Below are 20,700 nucleotides of genomic sequence, written 5' to 3'. Positions count from 1 at the left end.
ATCACTCAGCACTCTAGTGGGCTTGCACAATTTTCTCAGTAAACACTCTTTCCCTTTACAGTACCATGTAGAAATCTCAAAACTCATTTCTTTTCATAGTGCTTGATGATGGATGTCTATATTCATGATGTGGAAGGACCTTTGTCACTGTAGAATTCCTCCTTGGACTCTTCTGAGACCTGAGAGTTTTTACCATGTGCTTTGCACTGGTAGTTGTCTGTCTGAAATAGCATGAAGTTGCTGTTGGACCTTAGCTTGACATCTTCTTTTTAGGAGCAGCTTATCTAGCTCTCTATGGTAATTTCATGGTTTTCCAGTCCTGTGCAGTAAATAATAGAAGCAAAAGCTTCACTTATCCACAGACTAAACCTTAAAATATATTCTAATAAGTCAGTGGAAGGGTCCATCCAGAAATACTGGCAGATACTATCTGTAGGAACATGCCTGGCTGCACTGGCCCACTCAGTACTATATTTTGCCTTTCTCTGCAAAATATTTCTCTTTCAGAAACATGAGGAGCCAGTTATAGACTTTTTAAAGTCTGAAAATTATTCAGGAATTTGTGCCATACTCTGTAGCTAGATTTTAGATTTCTGAAGGTCTCACACTGATCTGTCCCTGATTTGCTGCTGTAGATTAAAAATGGGATTCCATGTTAACTCCTCAGTAATTGTTTTTTAATTTTAGCCTCCACTTCATTGTGATGTGAAATTAGACATTCTCCTTCACTTCTGCGCTAAGGTGGAAATGAGGGCTGGAAAAAAATCTCGCAAATTATTTGTATTTTTGAAAATGAATGTTGTGTAGGCCCAAATCATAATTTAAGGGTAACATCCTCAAATTTTGAATCCATGATGACCATGATGACCATTCTGAAAGCAAAATTCTCCATGGCTATAATTTCTTTCAGAAGAGTTCAGGCCCCTGAGCTATGCTCCAGTCCACAGAACTTACCACAGATTTAGGATTGTGCATGGATAGAATTTTTTTCTTTTTAACGAGGTTTAATATTTTCATTTGCATTTATGATTCTTTATATTTAGCATAGGTAGTAGTTTTACAATATTCTCTTCATTGGTCTGAAGATACTTTTCAGTTTAAGGAAAGAAATTTTTAAATGCTTTTTTTGGACATGATGAACTGGTTTAGCATTTATAGTATTCTGTTGCTGCTAAAGATTTAGTTCTGATTTTCAGTTTAAGTTCTGTGTTATGATCATTCCTTAACCCTACTGCTTTCAAGGGATAGTGAAAGGTAGTGCAAGGGAGGTGAATCTGAGTTGGTCTAAATTTATATAAATTGTTGAAACCATTTATAATAGTTAATATAAGAGAATCATGAACTTTAATTTAGTTCATTTCTTATTCTACAGTAATTGAAAAGGTTAGAATGTCAGTGAAAACAATGTTCTGAAACTGAACACTCAGGCAATTATTTTAGCACACAATCAGTCTCAAATTCATAAATATAGTGGCTAGGCCTCAGGATGTATAATGCCAGTTTAGCAGAACAATCCAGTAATGAAAAGAAGCTCTTCCATTTTCCTTTCCATAACTAGTCTGTATATAAGATCTCTTCCAATTAGAACCTTCGCACACTGCAGTAAAAATGTAAGACACCAAAGACAAATATTATTAAATTAGCACATCTTAACTGATACATGTATGAAGTAGTCACCTGTCCTATTAAGAGCAGTACCATTATGTGACTAACCCTAAGTGAAAGTAACCCCAAATAAATATTGCATGTATAGAAAAAATTCTTCTAAAAGAAAGTCAAACTTGCAGACTTAAAAAACAAAAATTAATGAATATAGAAAAAAATTAGAAATATTAATTTCACTTGAGTACAAGAAATATGATATCCTGATTAATAACGTGATGACATCAGAGTCTTTTCCCTCCTTCCTTCCCCAGAAAATTAAATTGCCTTCTGCTTCCAAAATACTCAACATTTACATAGTCTCCCCATTGCCCCATATCCTCAAAACTTTGTATGACCAAAAAATAATTGGTCTTATAACAGTTTTTATAATTGAGGTTAGTTTTTACTTTTAATTTAAAGATGTGTATGAAGCTGCTACTCTGGTAAACAGAGTAGGTGCCAAATATTTTTTTATCTCTAAGACAGAAACAATGAAAACCATTTTATTAGGTGAATATAAGCACTGCATTAACCTTCTGTTTGAAAAATTATGTTAACCTATGCTTTGTAGATGGAAATGCTGGCTTGGTGATGTTTTGCATTTTTCCCATCTCAGGAAAATCTTACCAGATTTTTGGGGTACAGATCTTTAGCCATATAGACTTATGTGAGCAAATGCTACCCTATGAATGACCACTCCAAAATATTTTTTCTCAACAGTCCTGGATTAGGATGGAGGTGACCAGTTTGTCCATCTGTATTGAGTTTGAATGGGATGGAGTTAATTTTCTTCAGTTAAGAAAACATCAAGTTAATTCTTCTTTCAGAAAGAATTTCTTCACTGAAAGGGTTGTCAAGAACTGGAAAACGTTATGCAGGGAGATGATGTAGTTATCGTCCCTTGAAGTGTTCAAGAAACAGCTGGACTTGGCATTAATGCTATGGTTTAGTTGAGATGGTAATGTTTGGTCTAAGGTTGGACTTAATGATTTGGAGATCTTTTCCAACTTTGGTAGTTCCATGATTCTATGATTCTTCAGCTAATGCTGAGCAGTGCTTCACAGTGTTAGGGCCTCCTCTAGGGTTACTTGCTCTGACATGCCAGCAAGTTGGCTCAGCGTGGGCAAGAAGGTGGGAGGCAACACAGATGACCTGAATTGAATGGTGACACATGTCATGTCATGTCATGCCATGTCATGTCATGTCATGTTTAGCAATTAAAATCTGGAGAAGCATTTCTGAAGTAGCTGTTGCTAAAGGTCTGACTAGGTGCCAGTCTGCTGTTGATACGTGATTGGGTTTGCATCACTTGTTTGGGTTTGGGGTATTTGAGGTTTTTGCTTTGGTTTTTTTTTCACTTATTAAACTGTCTTTATCTTGACTGATAAATTTTCTTGCTTTTGTCTTCCTAATTGTCTTCAGATCCTGCTATGGGGAATTGTGAGAGCAACTGGGTGGGAGCTTACCTGCCAGCTGGGGTAAACCCACCAATATCCTGTGTCTTGTGGGTAGCCTGAGAAAGTGAGGATGAAGCTGTTTGGTTACAATACCAGGGATGTAAAAGCCAAACCTAGAGAGGAGGGAAAAAAGAGATAAAGAAGGGAATAGATAGATATGTTGGGAGCTTGGAATAAATGAATCTGCAATATCAGACCAGGGAGTCCTAAGGAGGAGTACAGAAGGCAAGATATGCACCATAGGGTATTGGGAAAGGTGATTTTTGGGACTAAAAGTCTAGGATACAAACATGGGAGAGGAAGACTGCCAGAGAGGCTGGCCAAGAAATAGAGCAAGTACATGGAGTAGAGAACTGAGACTTCATTGGTAAAGAGGAGGGTGCAAAAATGAAACTGAGAAGAGGAAGAAACACAAGAAATAGAACAGTAGTAGCATGCTGTGTTAGGAGTACACACTGAATAGTCCATGATTATTAAATTATGTTCTTCAAAAAATACTTAGAGTAAAAACTATGATTTTGTTTGAATTAAAATGTGTAATGCAAATATACACCAACTAAATTAATAATTTTTTTAAGTGCCCTGAACAATTAAAGAGAAAAAGATTTAATTTCCAAATTTACATAAATTATCATCTTTAAGTCACTGAATCGCCCCTCTGGGCACAGGGTTAGAAAGAAGGAAGATATTAACTATTTCTCATTTTCAATTAGGAACAAAAAAGTTGTGATATGTAGGTGGTATCAAACATGTGGAAAAGGTAATTTCTTAAAGGGTATTGTGATTTGGTTCTGAAAATTACCAGCTGAAGTCTCTTGACTTTTCTGTGTATGGTTCAGAGATTTTCATGTTCTTAAAACCACTGGGTTTTCCCAGTTTTGTAATTCACATCTATTATCAAGAAAAGGGCTGCTTTTTAAAATCTCTTGTTATAAACTTTAAAATGCAGTTAAGATTTGCAGGTGAGAGAGAGCGGCTAGCAGAGATCACTGTAGGTGTCTATATGCATATGGTGTTTTACATTTATATTAACATTCTGTCTTTAGAGTATGAAAGTAAGATGTTTCAGTAGTGCCAATTGAGGTAGGCTTCTTTAGTGTATTTTTTTTCTCATCTGCTGATGTATTCATCATAGCTTAAAAATGTGACAGAAATTTGCAAGCAGATTCCAGCTAAATTCATAATCTCAGGAGTGATAGCTTAAAGATTATATTGCTTTAATATCAAAGAAGTGATCATATTTGTAGCATTATTACAGAGAGCTTAGTGGGAACAGAATCCATGAATTTGTCAATGCGGTGGTTTGAACAACAGAACTTCTTTACCTTCTTTGCCACCTCAACCTAAATTCTTTTTCTGTCATATTTTAAAAAGAATCTATTTCTATGAAGCCATTATAGATGTTGTCATTATATGTATGTGCAGCTGCATTTAATGAGTTTTAGCTGGGATTTGTTCCAAAAGTTTGCTCATTTCCTCTGTTTTTCACAAAAAGACTCCTGTTTATTTGCAGTGAATCATTTCCTCTTTTACAAGTTTTAGATGAGTAGACACTAGAGTTACTGTTAATTTATTCCCACTGCTATAATTACTAGAATTTTCCCATGAGCAAGAATTCCTGCCTGAAAACTTCGAACCCTTGAACAGAACTGCTAATATCCCATTGCTCTTTAACCCAGCCTTCTTGCCTACGTTGGCCTCATGTTGAATGAAAAATGATCATTTCCCATTTGGAATTATTGGCTCAAACCTATCTGTTGGGAAAGGGAGGCTGATAAGCAGTTTCTTAAGTCAGGTAGATGACCAGCACCTAGAAACCTAGGATGATGCAGTAATCCTTCTTGCAAGCTCCTTCTTGCTGCAATTCAAATGTAAGATCTGTTAGGTGCATTATTGTTGATTTGCTGTTAATTTCTGGAAGTATTAACTATACCAGTCTAATTGTAAAATTTAAGCTACAAAACATGAATATATTAATCTGTTCCATATTTCTAACACTCTTAGGCAAAATTACAATCTTATATAGCATATACTAGATATACAAAAAGTATAGTATATGATAATATAATATATATCATATAATAATATATAATAGAGTATATAATGTTGGACATTTCAAATAACTTGTGGGAGCCTCTGAGATCAGAGTTTGATCACAACTTTCTTCTGACTGACTATTTCCCTTTCAAATAAAATGAATTTTCAAGCAAAATATAGAATTACTTTGTAAAGATTTTAACAGTTTAAATGAGGAATGTGAGTTTTTCTCCATTCCCTTTATTATATTAAGGAACTGTTTACATTTCAACAAATAAATATTGCTGACATCAAACCTAATCATATTTTATAACTGAAGATTAGCAATAAATAGGAAACAGATTTTTTCAGATTTTTTTCCACTAAAATATGTTTTTTAGTGTTTCTAATTATTTAAAACATTAGGAAAGTTATTTCATAATAAAATTGAGATTATTCCTTCAAAAGTTCATGCATATTAAAATCACCCTGCCAAAACAATGTATACATGATATATAGGCAGAATTAGGGATACATGTAAAGAGAAGACTCTTTGCAACAAACATAGTTTAAAATGAATGCTATAAACCTATTTATTTCTATTCCTTCTGCTTCCATAAAGTTTCTAGATGGGAAGAGCTGCTTGAAACAGGATGATGAAAGGTAGTCAAGATTTATGTGTTTCTTGTTTCTCAGTTCTTCAGTGTATTGAGAAGTTAATTTTCAGTTCTGGACACAATACCGCTAGCCAGAATAAAAGGTGATATGTGCAGGTGATTCACTTGTCAGTGTGTGAAGGAATAAACACAACTGGAAATGAAGGGGTTCTTTTAACTTTTGGTCCTGTTTGTGTCACACTGCTTTTTATAAGTTTGTACCATGCTTTTACCATTTTAAATCCATTCTTTACATTCAGGCTTCATTCTTCGAAGGATTTTAGAAAAGACTGTGAGGAAATGAAGGAATTTGCAAACACTTAAGTATTTGGTATGTGTTAAGTCAAAGTATCTTGCACTGCATAACACAGGGAAAAAAACCCAAACAACTTATTTCTTCTGCTTTTCTTTCCCCTCTCCCAGAAAAAGGATAAGACCAGTCTCTTCTAACAAGCCATCTACAGAATATTTTTAAGTAGTGGCTGTATCAGTCATGTCCCCACTGATTATAAAAGAGGATTTAGACTTGGAAATCCTGAACATATCTTTCCATAGATACTTGAAGTTAGAGTTCTTAAACACACATGGAACTTCACCTTTAATCCCTGCTTCTTATATGGAGTATAAATTGTGATTAATTATTCACCTGCTTGCTGATTGCAAAGTGTATTTGTATGCTTTCTATATATGCACATCAGTCATCTTACTGCAGGCACATATATTTGCATACCCATCTCTCCTAAGTATTATTATTCATTTATTGTCTCTCAATGAAATAATAAAAGAAAACCTCTCTTCTGCTACCTGGATACCCATATTTAACTTGCTTCTTACATTTGCAATTTTTTATTTGTATAAGGGGGCGCTGTAGCTGAGAAGGGAGAACAAAATGATTGAATGGATAAATGGACAAAAAGAACCTGGTTTGAAATGAGTGGGGAAAGGCCTTAGAACTCTTGGTAACATATATATAACACAAGAAAGTTACAGAAAAAAATTATTTTAATTTTATATTCAAAAGACCTGTTATTGACAACATAAAAATCCTAAAACATAGAAGTGCTAAAAATCTCTATTTTACATATTTTGCAGGTTTCCATTATTTTTTTACATGTTGCTCATGTTAAGAAGAATTGCTGAAATTCCTATTAGAAATTTTTATCCATTGAATGACTGTTTCATCCAAATAGTCAAAATTAATTGCCAATTGATTGCAAATCTTTTGAGAAAATAAAAGCGTATTTTTGTTTCCAAAGGGTACAAAGCAGTAGTTTCTGATACCTCACTATTAGCCACATTATCCAAACACACTTCTTTCTATAGATTTTTCTATCATTCTAATTAGATAGAGATTTTGTAATTGGCCATTTTTCCAGTACATGTGTTTTTCCTGCAGCTGTAGGTTTCAAGACACAGTTGCACATAAGTGGTTCCAAGATAGAATGAAAATGCCAAGAACTCTTATTTGAAATTGCATAAATTTAATTAAATAGGTTATGTTATTGATGTTTAGGATGCAACAAGCACAGAATGAGTATTTGTTTACTTTACATGCATTTAGAAATCCATTATATACTCTGAACATTAACTCAAGTACTATTTCATACTTTTAATTACTCCTTTAATAATTCAGAAAGATTCTGTGTTAAACATACAGACTACATTTATGAGCTTAAATGATTCAGATTCAGGCAACTGTGGAAGAGTCACTGGTTTCCAATGTTTTCATAGTACCTTTATTTTAGAATAAAACATGTTCTATTTCCTTGTGTGTACTGAAATAGATTTTTATAAGCACTTATCATTCTTTTGAATTTATCCTGAAATCTTTTATTGCATCATTTTAGGAAGCTGAATATAGGTTATACATTATGTGTGTGTCCTTTCATCCATGGCAAGCAGAAAAGAAAAGAGTGCCTTTTCACAATGGGCATGGGCAGAGCCCACCTACTCTATACTTACATTATAGTAAGTGATATAATTATTAGAGATTATTAAAGAGTATTTGGCATCCCTTTGGTGTTTATTATATAAGCTGCAAACCCCTTTTTCCATTCAAAATAATTAACCCCTCATGGCTTGTCTGGTGAAATTTTCTTAGCATATTTTTGTTGCAATAGTATTTCCTCATCTTTAACAAACAGTAATATTATCAGGGAATTATATTAGTATATACTTATTCATCCAAGCCAAGAGTATTGATACTGTTGATCTACACCTACATGCTATTGTTTTTTTGTTTTAAGGACCTGTTCATCTTTAAATTAGACATCAGAAGTCTTGAAAACAACCCAGCTGGCATTTCTTTTAAAATGTCTTAACAGTTTTTTCTGAAGGCTTTTTATGTAGAGTTCTTACTGCAAAGTAGTAGAGTTCAGGGTAACAGAAGTTACAGCACAGGTTCATGCTTTTGAATTTACAAGAAGAAATATTTATTTGGCAGTTGCAATGTTCGGGGATCGTATCTGAAGCCAAGGTTCCATGGACTCAAAAGTGAATTGATGCAGCATCAGGATGCCCAGTATCTGGGCATCTGTCCAAATCTGATCTAAATCTGGCACAAACAAGTGATCGAATTCCTTTAAAATTAATGAGTTCATACAGAAGAAAACTTGTACACATTTTTTGCTTTGATGGCAGTTTTATATATGATTGGCATAAAGTCAGAGAACAATAATGAGTTCAACATAGCTGTAAATAAAGCTAAAATGTCAGAAGCAGTTGAACAAATTTGTACTATGGGACCACAATATCAAGGGCTATGATACTACATTTATTTTATTGTCAGTTCAAGTATTTCCTCTTTTGTAAAACTGTTATCTTATATCTCCGTTAAGTGCAGTTTTAATTTACATAGTATATTTTTTGCAAAGCATGAGCAAGGTTTACTAAGAAAGAAAAAAAAGGAAGTAATAAAGCCCTACAACCTAATTTCTTGGCTTGTATTCTGATCACTAATAACATTGTGCTCATATGTTCTACTAAATCAGTCCTAATGTAACATGCATCAACATACCTTTCTGTAGGAAGTAAAAAGTGGATGAGTACCATAGCTCACAATTCAGTGTCTTTATTTTGTCCATTCATAGACATGTCTTAGTGTTGAACTCAAGGTTAGAGTCAGAAATTAGGGATCAAGTACCTTAACATTGCTAATGCACCTTTTAGGTGCCTACTTTTTCATGTGTCTGGCTTTAGGAGAGTGTTTCAAAATGCCTTAGTACTCTTCTAGTAGGAAATTAGTTGGTTTAGATTACTTATTTCTTCATATAGCCACTGTAAGTTTACATGCAGTGTAAATGCACATGTATACATAGTAAGAAAATGGTATCCCTCCTTTCAAAGTGAGCAAAGAGAACGTTTGTAGATACCTCAGGATGTTGTCAACTTCTTTTATAAGTACACTCTGCAGTACAGAATCCCTGAAAATTTCCCTTGGAGACACAAAATGAACACTCTCTTCTTTGTATTGACTACAGGCTTTGGAGGGTACAAACTTGAAGCTAAACTGAGAGTTCTGCTTCATGGATGCATGTAGCACATTCCACCCACTAATGGACAGAAAAGCTGGTCCAAGGAAAAAATATGGGTGCACATAGTATAGATATCAAATCTGCAGCTTCATTGCTTTGCTGCCCAGATTTACTTTTATTATACTGTACTGCTTACTAATGTAGCTAATACCACAGGGCCCAACATAATTAAACTGAGTTGAAAAAAGTTGAAATTAATAGTCTACATATATTTACAAATATGTCAATGATTTTTACCCTGACAACTGGTATTTCAATATTCCTGATTATTTACATTAAATGTGACAGAGTAAATCCCATTGAATAGTGCCAGGAAGTTACTGCCAATCATCAAGATGTATTCTAGCTGGTTTGGTTTTAATTTAACATGCTTTTATGCATTCATTGTTCTGAAAATCCTATAATGAAACTCAAGAATAAGATAATTAGCAGCAATTTGCCAATACAATAATCTTTCTCGGCAGTAAGAAACTTGGCAGAATTTCTCTGACGCTGGCTTGCAGCAATGTCAGGTAAACTGGAGTACTGGGATTGTGTGGAACTCCTGGCCATATTCCCCTGTTGTAAAATTTCATTGCATCTACTTTAACACTGAAGTTCTGTTGCAACATTTCTACAAAGATATTTCACAAAAATGTGATCCTTTATGATAAATTACTCCAGATGTACAAGAGCATCAGGGAAAAAGGGAATTAAAACGTTCTGGGTTTTATGTATGAGAGGAAGGGGAAGAAACTGGGGAAGAAGAGCACAGGGCAAGATACTGCTGTGTTTGCACATGATGAACAGCACCTACATGCATGTGAAATAGCCCAATTTTTAATGTCTTCTGATAAACAATGGTTGTCTTGCTGGTGGAGAAATGTAGTGACCTTGGGGCTGCGACTTCTTACAGTTTTTTCTAGAGTATTCAAAGTGCAATATTAAAAGTTTGGCATAAATGCCAGCAATTAGTTTGTTGGAGGTTTTTGAAGGGATTATTATTTAAATACAAAATGTTTGAAATACAAAAAAAAAAAGGGCATGATATTGTGCAAATAAACTTAAAATTAAGAGTACTGCTGAATTCTTTATGAATTATCAATACCTAGAAATTAAAATCAAGGTGGTCTTTCTGATAGAAATGTCTGAATAATCTTAAAAAACCAACAAATACTGAAGGGTTTAATGTCTCAAGGACATTTAAAATTAGGTTTTATATTTTTTCTTCCAGTTAGAGATTTTTATTTGTGGGTTATTTTTTAATTTATAGTTTGTGAAGTAGGAAATTAAATTCTAGCACTTAACACAGTAACTTGTTATATTCTCTAGAATCATCTTATCTGACATTTTACCCCAAATAATTATTTCATTTTGGTTTATAATGAACTGACAGGAAAATCTTGACTCTCCTCTTGCCCATACAGTCTTAAAAATGTTAAAAATAAGATTTTAAAAGGATCAAATCAAAAAGAAATCAATATATTTCTGGAAGACACAATGAGAAATTCCTGCATGTGCCACTGTGTACTAGAGTGTTTCTAACAAAGTTGTGTTTTCCTATTTATAATTTTCAGAGGTACTTTGTTGTTTACAGATACAAAAATGCAGTGCAGTGAGTATCTGTAGAGTGTGAGGCTCTTGAAGAAGTAGGCAATTCACCTAGGGACAGACAGGTGAAAAACTATGCTCACAGGCAAAAAAAAAAAAATATAAGTTGGAGTACATGTAGGAATCTACAAAGCAAAGAAGGTAAAGTACCTTTATATTTATGGATACTTAAAAATATAAGTGACTTATAATGATGATATGACCAATTTATGGGCAAAATAAAAACAAAATATATCTTTTTGCTCCTCAGTCCTGTTTCAAGCAAGAATAGACAAAGTGCAGGAAGGCAGGCTATATGAGGCTTCTCTCAAATTTCTAAAGCTTGTGACATGATCTCTTTAATTCTTCACATCTTTCATGTATGTTTACACCTCGTGCAAAAATGAATACTAACTGAAGTACATGAAATTATAGCAAGTCAGAATAATAGTTTTATCCCAGTCTTGATACCTTCTTTAGTGAAGATGGCTGTATAGCAGACTAGGAAGGCTGGTTCATCCAAAAGTCCACTTCATTTCACCCACATGTGTCTGTTGATCTTATAAAAAAGATACTACTTCTCCCTGACAACCTTGTCTTCTTTATGTGGTACAAGGTATTGGAGAATGAGTTCATTCATTCACAACACTCTAACTATATATCAGTGTTATGGAAAGTTTTTTCATGAGAAGCAAGTAAATTCTTTATTCAGGGGGGTTTCATCTGTCAATCACATGCCACTGCATTTGATAACCAAATGTTGCGCCTTATAAAGAATGAGAAAGTGTCTAAGAGCAGTGCCAGAGAAATAGTGTTAAACTGACTCATGCTGTCAAATCAGCAGTAAAATATAATGCTATCTATCAAACAACTTACATTTTCAGGGTTTTACATAAATGTCTCTGTATGTTTAATAAGGAGATTAAAATATTGAAATATAGCTATGTCTTGTGAAGTTCAGCTCATCTGAATGATCAAATTGTCCTGGTTCTTTATAGTGTGTGAAGAGAAATAGACCTTTTTAGAATTGTCCAGTCCATACAATCTACTTTTTTCTTCCTTAGTATGAGATTAATCATATTTCATAAGATACTTTTAAGTCTAAAAGACAGAAAACTGTTCAGATATGACTGTTTATGTAATAATTGCTGAGAGCCAGTTAAAATAATTACTGTTCTTTTTTTTTTCTTTTTTTCTTTTTTTTTTTCCACAAAAAGAAATTGCAGGGATATGCAAATATTCACATGGAAACAATCTTTTTGCAAGGGAATAATGATAAATCTCTATAATCCTTTTGTACTATGTGTGGTTATGATAACTCCATCTGACATGAAGACTACAGCTCTGCTAGTAAACGAAGCATTGGCAGGGCATGATATGGGGAAGTGATTCTTTAGACTAACAAAATTTTAGAGTAAATGCTATCTTGCCTCTATCTTGCTGCCTTCTTTCTTGGACTTTCCCAAACAATCGCACGCATAATACGATAGACACATAGCTGATTTCCCAGAAAGGACTTATAAACAGCCATGCTCTTTTAAAGGATAACTGAATTTAAGAGTGCATGACTTTGGTCAGACTATTGTCATTGTTCCTGAGGCCTGATGTTTCTCTAGATATTAGCGCAGTGTCTGTGTGATAGAACAGCCTTCAGTTCTGGCCTACCATATAAAGAAAGAGTATGTGCTCAGTTAAAAATAAAGGTAGAAAATCAATTTCTGCAGGGCAGACATTGAGCTGACTGATCTGAACACCAGTTGATATAAGGGGTAGATTGGTTTCCAGAAATTTGTATTTTTCTACTGAAAATTGAAGTGGCCTAGACTAGTTCAAGCTTAACCTTCTAATTTTCAGAATCCTGGGTTATAACAGGTAAATTCCAACCTTTGTACCCAGTTAATGAAAAAAGAAAACAAAGGTATTTTGTGTTTTCAGTGATGTCAGTTGATGGATATCTTTAGCATCTCTACAGGAAGAAAAGCTCTGTAGACTCCTTGCAGTTTTTTTCAGCTGGGATTGATCTCATTGCCAGGAGAAAGGCAACAAGAAAAATAGGATACCAACTCTAGTTTGTGTATTTGTAAAATAATTAAAGGTTGTCTGTAGATATGTTATTTACTACTTAGTGAAGGACCTCACAGAATCATAGAATGGTTTGGGTTTGAAGGGACCTTAAAGATCATGAAGTTCCAACCCTCCTACCATAGTGTGAGAGCCTGGAAGGATTACTGACTTGAAGCATTCAGAGGTGTGCGGGGGTGTGTGGGTGTGTGGATTTGTGTGTGGAAAGGGACAGCCTGGGTCTTGCTCTGGTGAGGTGATGAACTGCCCCTTACAACCCACCCTTTCCCCAGGGGCTGCCAATCCCTGGAGGCAATGCCCCACACCTGCCTCTGGAGCCCCTAACCCAGCTCCTAAGTGTCCAAATGACTGCAAACCTCATCTGGGGAAAGGCCCAGGAAAAGCCAAAAGGTACTTAAAGCAAGACACAAGGCAAGAACATTTGACCCTGCCTCCTCTTGGAACTTCTATCAGCTGAAACAGGAGGATGGCTATGTTTGTTCTTTTCTACACCTTTTTTTCTTTCCTTTTCTCTCCTAATTACCTCATCTTGGGATTTTGAGTAATGTTTTGAGAAACTTAAAATCGGTGGGGCTTAGAGCTTGCTAAGTTGAATGGGCCAAGTGAATAGTTTGAGAAGTGTTTGTTTCATGTTGATTGAAGGCTGCTCAAAAACTTTTGCCAAAGTTCTCTGATTTTCTAAAGCTGCCAGTAAAAGGTTTTTTTTGTTATTTTGACCTCTTGAGTATCTTGTTAGTATTTCTCCCATGCATCTAACTCAGAGTACATGAAAAACTGTAAGCCCTTTTGAAAGTCTCATAGATCAGATTTCTTGGGGCCTTACACATGGGCAAGGACGCCTTCTACTAGAGCTGGTTGTTCAAAGCCACATCCAGCATGGCCTTGAATACTTCCAGGGAAGGGGTATCCACAACTTCCCTGAGGAACCTCGTGTAGAGAATGCACTGAAACCAGAAAACTGAAGACCAACAGCCTGATTTGTAACCACTTATATAAGCTGTTCAGTAAAATAAGGACAGAAAAATGGAAAATATTTGTGGAGTCAGAATTACTTCTTTAGTTTGGGGACATGGCAGCAATAAAGAAGAATCCACTATGAAGAAGAATTTGGAGTTAAAAAAGATGAATTTGGAACCACTCTTTATATTATTCCAGGAAGAGGAACTGAAGGCAAAAGAAGAGATATAGAATGCATCTTCACATTTTAGCAATGCCAAATGAAGACCATCAAGAGAGTAATGCATAAAATGTGGAAAGAGTTGTAGGCGCTCAGAGCAGATTTGTTCATTCCATGGATCACAGAGGGAGGTATTTATCCCACTCAGCATGTTAATAGGCCAGAAAGGAGAATGCAAATTGAAAATGAGTGTGGGAATACTTCCTTTCAGCAGAGATGAAACTGAAGCCATGCTATCTTGAGACGAGAATGGATGAAGTAGCTCTTGCACATGCTTCCTGAGTTACTACTGTGGTCTCTTGATGTCATTACAGAGATTAGGTGAGGAGGTGAAGCTGCTACTTGGTGCCAAATCCAGGATTGATTAATATTTTCTTCCCACTGAATAAAAAAGAATGAAATATAGAAGTGGTATAAATGAATTAATTTCTCACCAATCTATTTTAGAATAATATAGATAAGATGCTTTCTTCAATAAGCAAGTGTCATAATCAAATATCAAGTTAATAATTAGTTCCTAGTCTTTCAGTTTCTGATTTACCCAAATTATATACCATTTATCTTTGGTCACTGTGAATACATCTAATGTCATTGAATCATGAGAATATAATTTCCATCAGAATCAGATTCATTGTTATTGTATTTTATTTGGTATTTATATCTCCATGTCTTTTTTTCTTTCCCCATTTCTGTTTGCAGGTTTTGACCTAGTAAAGTGTGAAGATCCTGGCATACCAAATTATGGTTACAAGATACGAGATGAAGGACATTTTATAGACACTGTCATTTTATACAGCTGTAATCCTGGCTATACAATGCATGGTAGTAGTATTATGACCTGCTTAAGTGGAGATCGAAGAGTTTGGGACAAACCTTTGCCTACTTGCATAGGTAATATGGATTGTGAGAGTGTTCTGGTATGATTGGTCTGGTGGTTCAAGAAAAAACTCAAATATTCTGTCTTTGTATACTTCATGAGATGATAATGGTGCAAATATATTTTAAATTCCAAGTAAAGATTTAATATGGGCATGGAAGTTTAACTAAAGAAGGTGGCTTGCTGTTAATGGGTTTGAGACTACTGGAAAACACTTTTTTCTATGGAGCAGCCTTTGATGGAAGACTACTGTTCTGATGAAGCCCTGGGGCACTGAGTCTGATATACTATCACAGGCAGTGGTATTGTCTAAACACTTCATAAACTAAGAAAGCCCCATCATAAAGCAAATAAGGTTGTAGGCTTTTTTTCCTTACCTATTTTCATCAGATTTTATTTCTGCACCTCATTCTTATGCACTTTTTTCCTAAGTTTCATCACACGTTGCTTTATTTTTTTATCCGTGTCCTCTTGAGTCCTTGTTACTGTGCTAAGATACTCCATCTGTCAAAGCCTTGAGGTAGACCTTCCCTGGAAATATCACGTCTTCAAGTGCCTAAAACTTTGTTTCATTACAACCAATGTAAATGTTAAACAGAGAATTACTAGCCAACATGCAGAATAACTGAACACCAGTATAGCTGTTATCCATTGTACCTTTACTAGGCAGTTTGCATCCTCTAGTTTTGCTTTCCAGTCCAGAAATTGCCAGTGACTTCCTGATTTCAATTTTCACATGGAGTTCCCATGAGTCTGTCCTTCAGTGTGTATTCTGATACTTAGTTTTTGCCTCTGCTGCCGGCTGCTGGCAGGTCACCAACTGCTTTCAACATACACCTCACCTATGGGATCTCTGCTTGTTGCCTTTCTCCCATTTTGAGGGCTACATCCTCCATTCCAGGACCTCTTTCCTGCTGAACACATTCACAAAACTGCAGTCTACAAAAGAGCAAGCTCCCTTCCTTTCAAAAGTTCAGCTTAAGCTGAAGGTAAGTGCGAGAAAAACATCAGTGAACCGCATTTCTGCTGTCTTAGTAGCGGTTATTTTCCCCACTTGATTCTAGAACTTTATCTGTAAGTTTTCTTCTATATATATGAGAGGTCAAAGCAACTATTCAGTTTTGATTGAAAGACTTTTCCAGGCTCTTTATGCATTCAAGTCCTCATGCTCTTCAGTTTAATTGGTTAGCTTCCTTTTCCTCCAAGTTTGCCCTTTTGTCGAGAAGACCCATAATTAGTCCTACCTTTGCCTATTTCTCCATGTAATTTAAATGAAGTCATTTCTCTAAGGTCATTTTATGCAATATTTTTTTGTGCTTGTGTTCGCTACCAAGTCTTAGAATCGGCTCTAAAATACTTGGTGGTTTCAAGTCTATTAGGTGAATAAATCCAAACATCTACCTATTTCCTTTTCTTCATATGATGATTTGTCTTCTAATTGATATGTGGTATGTTAAAATTTTTAATATATAATGATAGAAATAGTAGCAATTAAAAAAAAAAAAAAGCTGTATATTTAAATCTGACCTGGAGGAAGCTAGGGAACCCAGGATCAAGCAAATCTAAAGAAAATTGCCATCTTTGCTCCAGCAGAACAGCTTTCCTGGTCCTTCTTCAAAATACTTTTTGACCAATATGTTTATTTTTTCACTCTGACTTTATTTAGATTATTAGATTATTCCTACCATGTAATGCTCCTTCTAGTCATGTATTTCCACCTGCATTTCCAGTTTCTTCATACCAATATGCTTTGAAGATTCTATATTTCACTCAAGATTTTCAGTCTATCTTTTTTCTTCTTTTTTTTTCTTGTCTTTCTACTTTGATTTTGTACCTTGCATTACTAGATTTGGTTTCTGTATTTTATTTCCAATCTTTTTAAATAATTTATTCCAGAATATCTTGAGAATCTTATTTCATCTCTAAATGAAATTATGTCCCTCAATCAATAGAATAATCAGTTTTATTTTGGTACCCTGAGAGAGATTTTGGTCTTCTTTTCTGTCTGTTCAACCAAAAGGTATCTTTCTATGTGCTTTTATCTCTCTACATATATTTTTAATTATTGTCCTTGTTCTCTCCTTAAAATAAAATTTGGGGATTGCATAAATTCTGTATAAACTACCTCTTTTCATTTCTAGTTTAAATATCTTCTGGACCATTAATTAGTTCCCCAAGAAATCAAATGTTCACTATTCTGTCTTAAAATCTTCTAAAAGTGTTTTCTTCTAAACAGTCTTTTACAGTCTGTAATCTTCATTAAATTAGGGGGAGTTTTTACTGTTCTGTGCACAGGAAATCTTGAAAATCACAGGAAGATCCCTGAAAACTCAGTTATATATTGGCAGATTATTTCAGTCTTGCTTCCCTCCCACATTAGACTTATAAGATCTGTTCTTCCATCAGTTTTATCTTTTGTTATCACAGTTTTATCTTTTTCTACTTCGATTTGAATGATTTGTTTTTCTTCCTTTTTCTGAAGTTATCATGAAGTTCCAAACATCACTTCCTTTCTTAGAAACATTTTCTAAAAATCTTTGTTTGTGGAGATGCATTATTTTTTCTCGTAGACTAGATCAGATTTTGATATTTGCTGTTCTCTTCAGTGACATTTATATTCTTCTTTGTATTCACTATCATTTCAGTTTCATTCAGAAAAAAATTAAGCATATGCGTAGAATATTCCACACATTCTACACTTAGTAATTTTTAGCCATAAACTGTTATATTGGTCTTAACATTCATTTTCATTTTTTCTATGTTCTAAAACGTAATGAAGAAAGCCAGTGAATTATTTTAATTCCTCCTCTAGAAGCTTCTAGAAATGTTGAATTCACTTCCATTAGTTATAGTATAAGTGTTTATATAGTATATTCTTTGAGGTGCTGATTTTACAGTGTGCTCATTTATACATATTGGAATATAAATTTTTGAATTATTTTTATAATTACTTATGAAAGTTTACTTTTGATCTACTTCTAAAATGGATTTTTAAAAAATATATGAAATACATGATGCATCATCCCAAATTTTATCATGTATTCTTTTCCTAAGCAAGCCTTCTCAGAATTTTAAATCAAGTATGTCAATTAGTTTGAGTTTAAATTTTGGGTTTGCTGAGTTAAATTTAGTTCTTTGGTAAACACAGTACTGTATCAGTAATTTCTTGTCTGTAGTTATCTACCACAGTGATTATTGCAATCCAAACTTTCTTGTATAATGGAAATTAATTGAAATCATAGAAGAAGGTTACATGTGAAAAAATTTCTCACTTAAGTTTCTTTCTGCTGTGGTTCTGTATATAGAATGTAGTGTTTTGAGGGATCAAACCAGCAGGATAAATGAGAAATCAGTCACCTTATTTCCTCTATGGTAATTTTCCCTCACGTTAGCAACTCAGTAGCATGTACAAAGATTAGTATTTGTTAGGAGTATTGCTGATAGATTATTTGGTCCAACTGCCATGTTTTTTCTATTATCTCTGTCTTACTATGCTTGCTGTACAGCTGTGCTTGAATGAATCCCCATGGTATGTTTTTTAATAACCTCTAAGGCAACACTATAAATGTAGTAGAAATTCAGGTACATCACTTAACTGATCTGAATCACTGATCCTTTTCGGTTTAGTGGAAATGATTGTTACACAGTTCTCTTTCATTAGGCGGTATCTTTACACTGTCCAGACAACAGAATGATGCCCTAAACAAGCAACATAAGAATGATTTGATTATGGATGCTTAGCATTGCCACTGGTCTCTCCACAAAAACAGCATTGATAGTAAAAGTGTTTTAAACCAGATGCCACATACTATCAAGTTGTAGCTTTCTGATTTACTCTCTTGATCTACAGGCATATGGCACTTAAATTTTTAAATACTGAAGGAAATTCCTAGGCAATACCTACTGCTTTTTGGTGTAATTAAACCTGAAGCTTCATAGAAGCAACTTGAAAGCATTACACTAAAATCATTTTGACATTACAGCAAAACAGAAAGCTATTTTAATTATTACATTCAATGCTGCAAAGTTTGAATTCAAACATTCATTGTTAGAAAAGCTAAGCATGTTAGATGGGCAATTTCTGAAACATTTTTCTCTCTTGCTAATGCTAAAATTGTGCTTTTGTAGTCTCAGTATATATTGAACCTGTCTGGTCAGTTAAGTAACCTAATCACAGTTTTATGCTTTATTTCTTTATAACAAGGTAGGCGTGAGATCATTGTGTTCATTTTTAACTTATGTACATGTCCTGGTTTATATGTATGTCTACTACCTCAGAAGTATTAGGTCATTCTGTTAACTTTTTAGAAAACACAGAGATGTGGAATGGATGGAAAATGGAAGTGCTAATTACTATAGTCTCATTAGAAATTTCCTCCTCACTTTGCAGCTGAGTGTGGTGGTCGAATTAATGCTGCCACATCGGGGCGCATTTTGTCCCCTGGTTACCCAGCACCATATGACAACAATCTTCATTGCACTTGGATTATTGAAGCAGATCCAGGAAAGACAATAAGGTACATGCTTAATTTCAATATTTATGGTGGAATCCAGTATGTTATAAATTTTTTGTCATTCTCATATTTTTCTACACAAGCTGCTGGTTTTCACTGGCATAGTCAAGCTATCCTTCTATAAGGTGCTGCATCAATCATGTGTTGCTTGCCTGTTCAGGCATAAAGTCCCTAGATTGGGGCAAGATAAGCAGCATTCAAGGCACATTTGAGTATAGCCTCACCCAAATGTTGTCTTTTGCACCAGGGCAACACCAAATTCCACAAACAAATGCCAGAATATGTTAATTAGTAGTATTAAACAGCTTACATAAGGGTGAACACAAACCTCAGGAATCTGCATAATAAAACAATTCTCATGAATCATAAGGAGAAAAAGAATGTTGCATTCCCTCATCCTCTCTACAAGATAGCTCTGCCAGCACAGCAAGGCCATCAGTGCCAGGGCAAAGCACAGACCCATTCTTTGAATTGACATGTTCCCAAATTCAGCAAAATGAAGAGTTAATCAGTGAAACCAACAAACTCCATGACCTGCACAGGAGCTTGACACCTAGTTACTACCATAGCTATAGAACCTTCATACAAAACTATGGTTATCTCAAGACCCACATTGGTCCCTGAAAAAGCCTTTAGTGCATAGACATTGTCCCTCCTCAGCAGGATGGGGTGGGGAGAAAATAACATGAGAAAATAAACTTGAGAAAATAAACTTGTGAAAATAAACTCAGTTTAATCAAGCAAAAGTCCATGCATTGAAGCAGAAGAAAACAGAAGATTTATTCTCTACTTCCTGTCAGTAGGTGATTGCCATCCACCTCTTCAGGAGCAGGCCTTCAGTATGTGTTGCTCTGGAAGACAAACATAATCACAGAATATTTTGATTTAAAAGGGACTCAGAGGCAAAACAATATAATTAAATGACAAATTAATTATTCAGTGGGAGTTTTTTTCCCCCCCTTTATTTTTTTTTTGGTAATCCTGTTTCACTAAGCCAAATATTGAATTTACACCATCATGGGCATAATTTTTGTTTAAATAACAATTTTCAAATTAATGATTTCCAGTAAAGGATGAATAAGATGAAGAAATGTCAACACACAACTATTTGAAACAAAAAAAAAGAGACATTTTGATATTTACCTATTTGAGTTCTTCGGCACTAAGAATGTAAA

The 20,700-nt window shown here is 34.6% G+C and overlaps 1 protein-coding gene across 1 annotated transcript in view; it reads left to right on the top strand.

Moving 5' to 3' along the window:
• CSMD1 (CUB and Sushi multiple domains 1) overlaps positions 1 to 20,700 on the top strand; it is a 1,073,317-nt gene that overhangs the window by 874,138 nt on the left and 178,479 nt on the right. Inside the window, 2 exon segments of the mRNA XM_036380277.2 lie at positions 14,834 to 15,025; positions 19,402 to 19,528. Coding sequence (XP_036236170.2) covers positions 14,834 to 15,025; positions 19,402 to 19,528 — 319 coding nt within the window.

This window comes from Molothrus ater, chromosome 3, assembly GCF_012460135.2.
Source record: "Molothrus ater isolate BHLD 08-10-18 breed brown headed cowbird chromosome 3, BPBGC_Mater_1.1, whole genome shotgun sequence".
Taxonomy (NCBI): Eukaryota; Metazoa; Chordata; class Aves; order Passeriformes; family Icteridae; genus Molothrus; species Molothrus ater.
Note: the sequence above shows the minus strand (reverse complement) of the source record. Positions and strands in the feature narration are given on the sequence as shown.